Consider the following 11857-nt stretch of genomic DNA (forward strand, 5'->3'; position numbering starts at 1 on the left):
TTGTAATAGCTAATTAATCAGTTGTTACACTCTGAAAATTTAAATCATACATACCATTGCAACCTTTAAATATCAAACTGAAAATTCTTTCACATTTTTATTTGTTTTTTCAGAGAAAATTTTCTTACTAATTTTCTCTAAAAAAATAGCAACCGCACGGATGTGTCAAAGACATATATTGCCACGACCACGGCTATAAAACGGAAGGCGGCGACAATGCACAAAAAAACCCCTTGTTCTCCATCGCTCAACAAAGAAATAGAGAATGTAAACCTTAAATACTCAATCCCAATGTATTTCTTACTCAATGTGGGATTGAGCATTACGAATTTGTTTTCTTTCTTTTTTGGGTTAAAATAATCCTAGGTCGTAAAACCTTAATTAAATATTAAATAAACACCCTCCCCAGGTTAAAAACACTAAAGAACTGTCACCAAGAGACCAGTTTAAATCCAAGATACTCCAATGGTGCTTCAACGGAGACCCCGTTCAAACCCAGAACGGGGATCAAGAGTGGCTAACAGAGGGGAGGAGTATGAGGGAAAGCAGTAATGATTAAAAGGGTTAGTATATCTTTACCCAAATGAAAATCATATTTTAAGTAAAGAAGTAAAGTGCACTGAAACACAGTAAAGCTAAAGTTGTATAGGTCATTGCAATGTGAACGAGAATGGCATACACCATAACATATGCATAAAAGAAAAAAGGAGAGCGTGACGGTGCTCCAGGTAGATTTTATTATTATTATTATTATTGTTCAGATGGCTGGTGGGTCCTTCCTTTAACTCACCCCTAATCACTACCACTTTGAATGGCAAAATTGTTCTTTCCCCCTTTAACCTTTTAAATTTGATATAAAATAAGGAGGACCATATCAAGCTTCCATTTATTTTATAAAAATAAATTACATATAGATTTTAACTATCAATCCGATTTTGTATCGTAACTATTCTGATTTCACTTGTAATTATAATCAAAATTTCATAAAGGGGAAATTGTTTGCCTACAAGTTCAAACATCGGGTAAAGTTTAATTTTACCATTTGGGGTTCCTTTTGCTTGGGAAATCTTTGACATTGTAGGTTTTTTAGAGTTAAGATTTTATTCTTTTGTCAATGCAACATCTCCAAGACGGAAATTTGGACGTTGTTCATCCTTTGGACTGCTTTGGCAAAAACAACCATTCATCTTTATATCATTCTTATTTTCATTCTTTATTAATTATTATACTTGAATCCAACGATTGGCTATTCATAAAGAATGATATGTTTTTTAAAGTGATTCGAGCTTGAATAATATTATCCATAGATACACGTAAATTTATCTAAACTAAAATCAATAACAAATACTACTATTTAATTATATTAGAATATTGAAAAAAATATTATAAACATAGTGTTTAATACCTATGGACCAACAGATTTATTAAGAAATAAAATAATCCATATAGTTTATTTGCAATAAAAAAATAAAAAAAGCGCCTTATTAAGTCTTAGAACGTACGTAGAAGCATATAGGAGGGGGCACATGGTATACGCCAGCGTCGAGGAAAAGCAAACCATTATATGCCCTAAATTCTTAAAGTGTAATCCCATGCATTGTTTATTCCCCCAAATATTATTGTAATATAAATGGATAACATTTTATGTTTTAATTTATTTAATTAACTGTGTCTGAAAGTAAGCTTTAATATTGTTATTCTTTACCCTTCATTGTTATATGATATACTTGCTATTCTTGTAGAATACAAGTTGGCTTTATCAATACCCCCGACATAAAGCTTGATTTTATATTAATTACAGCCGTAATCTTGTGATTTGAGTCAGATTAATTTCAGCTGCTCATCACTTCGATTCTTTTCTTTTTTTTCCATTAAAGCAGTAACTGTCAATAACTGAAATGTCCACATGCTTAAATTTTTTAGATATTATTAGTTTAATTTTCAAATTTATAATTAATATTTTGCTTGTATAAATGGAAACTTATTTTATATATTTTCAGAGAAACATTTTAAAGTGTAATGGGGGATATAGACAATTGAAAATTGATCTGCTGAATTATACAATGACATATATATTATGTAATGCATGATTATCCTTGGCATATATTAACAAAATGATCATATAAAATTAACGATCTCTTGTTATTTTTTTAACTATTAAGATTGCATGCCTTTTCCAACAAAGATTTGCTAAATCATACATCAATAAAACATGAAGAGTGGGTCTCGTTTTGTGTTATCGTTTAATATAAATAACATCACCTGTCGATGAAACCAAATTTAATAAGCCTTTAACAAAGCGTATTATTGTTGATGTCGGGGTTTAAGGTTTTAATGTGTTGTCAATTGCTTTAATAATTACGTATAAGAAGGTGCATAAACTAATTAATATCTTCTGTATCACTGCATGTATGTTATTACTATATACGGTAATCATATTCTTTAGAATAATTAATGATGTGCCAAGAGTACAAGGAAGGAATTGTACAATACCCGTTAGAATTTAGATTATCATATGATATTACAAAATAAAAAAATACCAATAAATTAAGAATATAATAATTATGTTATCTCTTTTGAAAAAAGCTATTCTTAAAATACACATTAAAAGAAAGTAAAATAATAGCAATAGGGGTAGGTACATGTAGAGGGCGTAGGTTTCGTATTGCGTGTAGGAACATGTGGAAGGGCTTAGTGTCCCACATGACCTTTTTAGGGAGGAACCCTGTTGTTTGTTAGTTTGTGAGCAGACAAAAGCAGAAGCTTATCCCCCCCCCCGATTGCCTTTTTCCCTTCTGCATCAAATCCACCAAACCCTAATTCCTTATTTCTCTCATCTGTTATCTTTGTTTCATCCCCCATTATAATTTATACACTACCGTGCTATTTTAATCAAACTATACACATTTTTTAATCATGGTTAAAATAATTAATTTGACAAAAAATATTTTTTATTTAATTAAATTATTCATCATCAATAACAATAATTGTTAGAATGTGGATCTAGCCATATTTAATTATGGATTAGTTCTCCGATTTCATGATAAATGGATGAAATAGACGACCACCTGATCACTCCCCATCATTACAATGTGGATCTAGCCATATTTAATTACGGATTAATTTTTTTAATTTTTTTAATCACTAAAACTGGCAGCTGTAATGGCAAATCATGTAATTAAAAGGAAAGTTTAAGGTCAAATTGTTCAGCCTCATTAATTGTACTATTGTTTTTTGGCAGTAGCCTCTGTATATAAAGTATAATATCGAAGCAAGTTGAGTTGAATAGTTCATGATCTGTTCTATCTGATTCCAAGAAAATCTTTCCTTTTTTTCCCCTTCTTTTTTCGCTTTCTTCAATTTCCCTCCCTCTCTCTCTCGAGGAGCAGAACCGCCATGGCTCCCATGACTCTCCCTCCCGGTTTCAGGTTTCACCCAACTGACGAAGAGCTTGTCGCTTACTATCTCGATAGGAAAATCAGCGGTCGTACTATCGAGCTCGAGATTATCCCAGAGGTCGATCTCTACAAATGTGAGCCTTGGGATTTACCAGGTATCAATTATATACTCATTGATTGATGATTAGCTGCTTTGTTACTATTGTAGTACTGGGTTGGTGAACGTTTGGCTTTCACTGCGGAATTTAAACAAACAGATAAGTCGTTTTTACCGAGCAAAGATATGGAGTGGTACTTCTACAGCCCAAGGGACAAGAAATACCCGAACGGATCGAGAACCAACAGAGCAACCCGCGGCGGATACTGGAAGGCCACGGGGAAGGATAGGACGGTGCAAACGTCGGGGAAGAGGGCGGTGGTTGGTATGAAGAAGACTTTGGTTTACTACAGAGGTAGGGCTCCTCACGGCGTCAGAACTAATTGGGTCATGCATGAGTATCGCTTACTCCACTCCGCTTCTCCCACTGCTTCTTCCAGTTTGAAGGTACACCGCCCATTGCGATCTCTCTCTCTCTCTATATCTATCTATCTATATATATGTATGTATGTATGTATGTATGTATATATGTATGTATGTATGTATCGTGTGATTTTATACTAAATATACCGGTTTCATGTAGGCATCCAGACAATGAATCTCTTTGCATAATATTAGTCTTAGTATTGTTCATTAGGGTTTTAGTTCATTGGTTATAAAATTAGATCTACTTCTGAGATAACTAGGGTTTAGAGAAAACAATAATATGATGCATGGTTTTCTTTCATACTAAATTATTATGGATGTTTCTATAAGTTTTGTTACTAAACACTGGCAACTGGTTAAACAAACTTAAATGCCACGTGGAAAATCATTTCTGAAATTTAATTTATTGAGTTATTTGACAAATCAAAGAATTAAACATCGACAATAATCTCATCTAAATGGGTTGATGTATGTATGGTGAATAGTAAGAAAACATCTGATGTCCACATTCATTACTTACATTATATGGTGCTACTCCATACTTATGGTTCCAATTATATTTCCTTTTTAAAAAGTAGATCATATGCATTAAAAAAGGATTTTGTGAAAGACTCTTTGGTTTTAATCTTCCATGCTTTATAGGTGTATAGCTGGTGATCTTCCTTCCTTTTTCTTTTTACCTCTTTCTAATATTCTTTTAAACACTTTGCATTTTACTGTTTAATTTTCTGAATATTTATTTTTGATTCATTGATAGAAATAAAATAAAAGATTGATGTTAATAACCAATCTTGCAAATTAAGCAGGACTCGTATTCTTTATGCCGTATCTTCAAGAAAAACATACAAATCCCTAAAACAAAAACAACTATTGTGAATAATCAGTCATTTGGTGAAGAAATTTCAAGAGAGAGAGAAGCTGAAGGTGATGTTGAAGATGAGAATTTCATTACTTCTTCCTCGGATGTCACTCAAGGAACTCCCAATGAAACCGGCATGGCTGATGAATTCCAACCTCCATTCGCCTCGGACGAAGCCAATAGTTCAGTTGATTTGAGTTTTCTTGGTTCAGATTTTTCTTCCGACCTAAATCAGGTAAGACATAACATGAATATGATAAGTATATAAACATCATTATTATTTCTAATAAAATAACAGTATTGAATAGAACGTAGGAGTAAAAACATCATGTGCAAGGTGCATGCCTCAGGAGATTTTACAATGGGCCATATCATGATTCTCAATAATAATAATAATAATAAATCTGCTTTAGACATTTTTTTAGTTGAAGACATGATTATCTACTTTGCCAAAATTGGAATTTTTTACGGCAATGTTCTGCTTTATTGCCCTGCTTTTATCACCACCAAAGGCTTCAAAATCACTCTCAGTCTTCTCCCTTTTCCCTTCCACATCCCAACACTTGAAAGTACAATCAGCTGATCAAATGTGGGTTGGAAAATTGGCCCACCAAACACCCCACTTTGAGTTGGCTTTTCATCTTAAACTAAACAAAAAAGTTGGGACCAAATGAAACACTTCACTCTTTTCCTAAAGCTCTATACAACACTGATCTCCATGGCTTTCTTGACTATCTTACACAACTTCTTTTGACTGAGCTAAACATCTTTCTCCTAGCCAGAATTTGCACAGTTTTTCCCCATTCAAAAACCCACTTTGTTTTTCATCTTATCAACACATCAACTTTGGGACCTTTCAAACTCTTTTCAGTTTGGACTTTGAATCACATCACTTCATAAAAATACTCAAAACACTTACTTCCTTTACTCCTTCAATCTTTCCTAGATTAAGCTCATCTGATTCACATGTGTGTTTATGAACATTGTAGGAAATGCAGATTCCGGGCTACACAAATGTTCATTATCAAGCTCCATATCCTCCGTTGGATCTCGAAGATTTCCCGCAGATAAACATTATATTGGAGACGAAGGCGTCCAAGTCAGAGATCATCGATGATTACATGATGTATGACAAGTACAAGGACTACATGAACGGATCATTAGAAGAGATCTTCTCACTGTGTGCCTCCCAGGACAATTCCATCCCCCCTCTCTCCATGCATGATTGAAAACACACTAACAAAAACATCAATATTAACAACATTAATATAATTATTTCTTTTTTTTAAATATATTTTCGAATGTTATATTTTTTATTATTTATAACACAAAAGGTAAAAGGTGGTGTTAGGGCAAATGATCAAAATTAGAAGATTATTTTGCCAAGCACAAGATGATAAGGTTACATAGTCTTGGTTTTTTTTTTTTTTTACCGTTTCTTCTTTCTTTCATATTATGGTCGAAAAAGTTGTTGGGTCAATTTTGACTGGAAAGTGGATAAATCGTTATGTTTCTTTTGATCAACCAATTAATGCCTCAATTTTCTATATATTTATTGCCATCGAAATTTTAAATTATGCCCTTTTACCAAAATTTTCAAACATTGTTTGAGATACGGTACATATTACATTGTCATTTGTCAAGAATTATATAAGTCACCAATTTAATTGATTCGTTATTGTCTTAGTTACTCATCGGTGGATGCATGTCGGAGACTTGCATGGTTCTTGACAATGTCCACCATTACATTCACTGTACTGGGATTACTTTGAATTTGCTTTCATATCCATGAATCTATCTTCATTATCAACTTCCAACACACGTAAACATGGAATGAAAACTTACCAAATTTCAAAATAATCTTTTCATCAATTGTGTTGTAGCTATAAGCATTGCAATAACAGGGTATAAACTCATGGAATTATATTAAAACATATTATCAATAATTTAATGAACAATTAAAGCTGAAATCTCAATATTCTAGATGAGGAGGAGCCTATCCAGATCCAAGAGGAGAAAAAGATTGAATCTTAAAAAGAAAGGGTAAAAACCCAAAACTAGTTTCTTAATAATCTGGTAAATCCCACTTTCACAGTAAGAAGAAGAAAAAAACAATTCTATCTAAAAATAAAACAAAAACATTGTATTAAAACTGAAAAGAATGAAAATGAATGTTGCAATAGAGCTTACTTCTACTAAGAATCGTAATATAGAGCCCCATAAAGGTAAAGGGAAACGGGAAGGGTCCTTAAAGAGCTTTTGGCGAACTACCCAATGACTAAGAATAGTAGATCCAGTCCCATAATAACGTATAACATATCAGTGGTGGATTCATAAATTTATAAATAGAGATTCAAAATTTTAATTTTATTTTTTTAAAAATAATGAGTATGCAAAATTTTAATTTTTTTGCTTAACATATTAAACTAAATTTAACCACTTTTCCAAAATAATGGGATATACATAGTCCATATAGTGGCTTAGTGCATCCACAACTGGAACATACATGCATGCCTCTACAAATCTGTGGGCCAAATGAAGCAGCTGCCATGGTTTCCTTGCCAATCTACAAAGTTCCCACACTTCATTATTATTAAATTACTGGTTTCTTAATCATTGTGTTTAAATTTGTGCTAGTAAAAAATAAAGATCGTCTCACTTTTATAAGAACACTTTTAAGTTTATTCCATCCATTTTAAATAAACTTAGTTATGGATTTGCGAGTTGATTTATTTATCTCTCATAATCGTTTTTTCACTTCAAGCGGTAGTTTCGTCATTAGATTTAGGGTATTTAAAAATAATATTATTTATTGTAGTAGTAGTGTGATTAAATAAATTATCGATGAGATGAATCTATCAAGTGATCTCAATAATAGAAATTATCGATGAATAAAATAATAAAAAAAGATATTTTTTATTTTTAATTACTAAATTTACGATAAAATTATTTGTCTTTCGTGAAAAACTTTTTTCATTGGGAATATAATAAATAATCGTCTAAAAAAATACAAATAAAGAGAGTGATTAAACTAATCAGGCCTTGGTTCAACAATAATGGGTTTGAGTTGAAAAGGCTACATATTCCTAGCCCGTTTCCAACAACATTTGTGTTTAAAGTTCGAGTCCTTCCATATTTGAATTTACAAGTATGAATTCTTAACTTTTTTTTTTGAACGATTCCTATTTAATTTTTTTCTGGTTCAAGCCGGGTTTATGTTGATCGATTTTCCAGTGTGGTTATGCATAAATTCAATTTTCATCTGATTATATATTGTCATATAAATTTTAGTTATATTTACCGGATGTTTTGATTTTGATTATATTAATTATTTAAAATGTGTATACAATATAACTACATATATTATGAGAAAATTAAATATTAAACTTTTAGTATATTTAATAATAAATAAATATTAATTGTTGAATATTGGGTATGAATAGTTAGATATAATTGTAATAAAAAAAAGTAAAAGAATAATGGGGAATAAAAGGGGCAAAATTGGTCTAGTACGGTCTACGGGTTTTTTTATTTAGCCCAATAGGACAAGTCAGTTTATTTTGGGATCTACGTCATTTTCTACAGTGACATGGAATTCCTCACGTCGAGATGATGAGTTATAATAAAAATATTTTTTATTCAAACTTTTTATCTTGATTTGATAAATTACCGTAGATCTCAAAATAAACTTCTACCTGCCCTATTTTTCTAAGCAATTTACCCATTTGCCCTATTAGGCAAAAAAAAAAAAAAACAATTAAAGGACCTCTCCAACGGGCACCAGATGGGCCAATATCCAAAATTCCTAATTGGAGTAAATTTTAATACCTATATCATCCGCCGTGCATATAACTTTTGTAAATTTTAATTCTAATACAAACAATAAAAAAGTAAGAAAGGTAGAAAGAAAATTGAAGTAGTAGAAAAAAAATCTTTTTATTAATATGTTTATTAAAAAGCATAAAAATTAAAAGATTTATTATTCAATAGTGTTAAAAAATAAGAGAAAAGATAATAACAATTATTATAAAACACGTAATTTTAAGGCTTAAATATACAAATGGTGTCTAACATATGCCCATTTTTCCAGTTTAGTGTCTAACGTTTTTTTCGTTCTAGTTTGGTGGTTAACGTTTCATTCCGTTACTCAAAATGGGTCACGTCGTGACAGACCGTTAGTTTTCTCCATTAAGTGACACGTGTCACAATCTGGTAATTTTAAAATTTTTATTTAAAATTTAAAAAATAAAACTATATATTTTTAAAAAAAGAAAACACAAAAATTTTGAAATAACTCAAAAACTTTGAAAACTTTCCGTCACTAAACCACCCTTCTCCGACTGTCGGTGGTGTACACCGCCGCTCCCACCAAACTCAGCAGCAACTGGCAACCTCAACCCGACCCTGAGATCACCCGAAATCAGTCACCGTCGAGCTTAATCTCAAGAAAACCATTCGGTCGCCCACCTCCAACCTCGGACACTGCTCGTCGAGAGTCATTACCGCCTAACCCAGTGGAAGCGTCGTCCCAGGCCGATCATAGCCCAATCATCCACTCGCCTCCAGCCGCCACCGTTCGTGGTGGAGAGGCGTTTGAAAGTACACGAAAAGCCACCATCGCCGTTTGATTTTTGCGATTTCCGTTTGAAACCGTCGCCTTTCTGTCTCATCGCCACCAAAGTTGGGCTCGTCGGTCCTGTCTGACCAAAATCCAACCGGTTTGGTAAGCCACCGTCACCGAGCGGATGAGCTTGGAAGATGGGCGACCAAATGGTTTAGGGAATAGGGGTTGAAATGAAGGTTTTCAAAGTTTTGGGGTTATTTCAAAAATTATCTTTTTTAAATATATATATATATATATATATATTAATTTTAAATAAAATTTTTAAAATCACCGTATTATGACATGTGTCACTTAATAGAGAAAACTAACATTCCGTTACGGCGTGACCCATTTTGAGTAACGGAATGAAACGTTAGGCATCAAAATAGAAAGAAAAAATGTTAGGTACTAAACTGAAAAAATGGGCATACTTTGACACCTTTTGTATGTTTAAACCTAATTTTAAATTAACTTAATAGATTTAACTATTGTTTCGATTAGGATTAAAATTTTATCTTTTTTAAAAAAATTAAAATTAAAACATATAAAATAAATCTATCACTTTTGTCCACTACATGGACTGATAAAAGAATTTGACATAACAAAATTATTCTTTTCTTACACAAGTTGAGATTTCTTCGAGCAAAATTGTTAAGATGGAAAATGATTCTATTGACAGAATTTGAAGAATCTGTTCGTGCGCAGCATCTTCATTTCACCATTATTTTTCTATAGAATCAAATAATTTAATTCAAAATAGAAAATATCTCAAATTACAATAAAAATTTACAATCACAATCGTAAATTAAGCACACAATTAGAAAATTTTCCTATAATCATTGAAACAAAACTAGTAACTTAAGATCGCACAAAGACCATACAAAGAAAGATTAAATCTAATCAAAAATTTCGAACAAAGATAGATATAAACAGATCTGATCGCATCGACAAATGAACCACAAAAGGGATCAAACTATTGAAAGATCATCAAACAAACCGTAAATCAGACTCGAGAGACTTGAAAAGCTATCTACGAACACAGATCGAGTATTCAAATCCAATTCAATGGTCCAAAGCAGGAAAGATCACAAGATATCATATAAGAGTTATATTTATCAATCGTGACGATGACAAATCAACTATTAGAAAAAAGATATATAAAAACGAGCAAAGAACCGAAAAAAGCAAAAAACAATATAAGAAAACGTGCCATAAAAGCATATAAAAACGTACAACAGACAACTTATTGAAAATAAAAAAAACAAAAGAAAATAAAAATACGATATAGAAAAGAAAAATAAAATAATGAATATCGACGATCGGTAATCAAAATTAAAGTTAGTGTCGTCGCCGATCAACAAAGATGAAAAAGAAAAGAAATGACACGAATGAGATATATACCATTGAATAGGCTAACATAAATTTATCCACTCATAATTAATTAAAGATGGCGTACCTTTAAATCTCTTAATTCTTAATGTTTGATTATATAATAATGAAATAAATAATTGGCTTAAATATACCATTATCCTCTAAAGTATACAATTTATATCGAGTTGTCTTCTAAAGTATTTTTTGATATATTTTATCATCTTAAATTTTAAATAGTTACTATGTGTCCTAAATCGTTAACTCCATTAAAAAAATATAAGGGTAAATTACATATTCAATCACTACATTATTCTTACAACTCTATTTTGGTCACATAACTATTTTTTTCAAAATCATCACTAAACTTAAGCTTTTATTCCATTTTGGTCACCCGATTCAATATGATTTATTTATATGTCATTTGCATATCATGCTTGGTATTTTTGTTTTAAGTAGCCATTGTGTTTTCATGTAGGTTGATAGATTTTGACTTAGTTATTGTGTGTTGTCTGACTGAGGTTTTTTTCCCAGGTGCTCCAACAAGATATGGTGCTAGCTTCGGGATCCCTATAAGAAGAAAATATATATAAATATATGTCGATGGTGTTGGGAAATAAACGAGTAACAAGTAATTTCCCTATAGCCAGATTAGTGAGAATACGAAATAAAAGCGGAAAAATAATACTCAAAAAATTGATAACGGAGTTCAGCCAATTGTGCTTACGTCTCCGGACTGCTGCAGATCTTTTACTAAAGAGAAAAAATTACAGGTGTTTACAAAACACACTTGAGAGAGAACTGAAAGATTTTGGGATGATTTTAAAGCTAAATGGGCTAGGGTATTTATAGTTAAAGCTTAAGGACTAATATTATAAATACCCTAAACTGTGAAATGGCTTCCCTTATTTTTCCATTTTCAGTGGCCTCCCTCATTTTTCCATTTTCGGTGGCCTCTCTTGGCCTACCTCTTGACTTTACAATCTCCCACTTGAAGCCTGATTTTAATCTGTCTTCATACCTCGATCAATGCAGCAACATTTCTAGTCTTGTTACTCTAGCATGCCAACTGAAGTTGAACACAACTTCAATTTGTCCATGGTCAC

At 31.8% G+C, this 11857-nt stretch overlaps 1 protein-coding gene across 1 annotated transcript; it reads left to right on the forward strand.

The window, feature by feature from the left end:
• The first annotated feature begins 3305 nt into the window (after positions 1–3305).
• On the forward strand, positions 3306–6260 carry LOC120141461 (NAC domain-containing protein 71-like). The gene is made up of 4 exons (XM_039156321.1): positions 3306–3553; positions 3656–3942; positions 4728–5015; positions 5770–6260. Exons 1-4 carry the CDS (start codon positions 3397–3399, stop codon positions 6007–6009), a joined length of 972 nt encoding a protein of 323 aa, XP_039012252.1. The 5' UTR covers positions 3306–3396; the 3' UTR covers positions 6010–6260.
• The last annotated feature ends 5597 nt before the right edge of the window (positions 6261–11857 follow it).

This window comes from Hibiscus syriacus, unplaced genomic scaffold (assembly GCF_006381635.1).
Source record: "Hibiscus syriacus cultivar Baekdansim isolate YM2019G1 unplaced genomic scaffold, ASM638163v2 tig00110809_pilon, whole genome shotgun sequence".
Lineage (NCBI taxonomy): Eukaryota > Viridiplantae > Streptophyta > Magnoliopsida > Malvales > Malvaceae > Hibiscus > Hibiscus syriacus.

Excerpts from the sequence above, each read along its gene's own strand:
- LOC120141461 (XM_039156321.1), top strand. The coding sequence starts at position 3,397 with ATGGCTCCCATGACTCTCCCTCCCGGTTTCAGGTTTCACCCAACTGAC. Across the intron at positions 3,943-4,727 it reads CTGCTTCTTCCAGTTTGAAG|GACTCGTATTCTTTATGCCG; the intron begins GTACACCGCCCA and ends CAAATTAAGCAG. Across the intron at positions 5,016-5,769 it reads TTTCTTCCGACCTAAATCAG|GAAATGCAGATTCCGGGCTA; the intron begins GTAAGACATAAC and ends TGAACATTGTAG.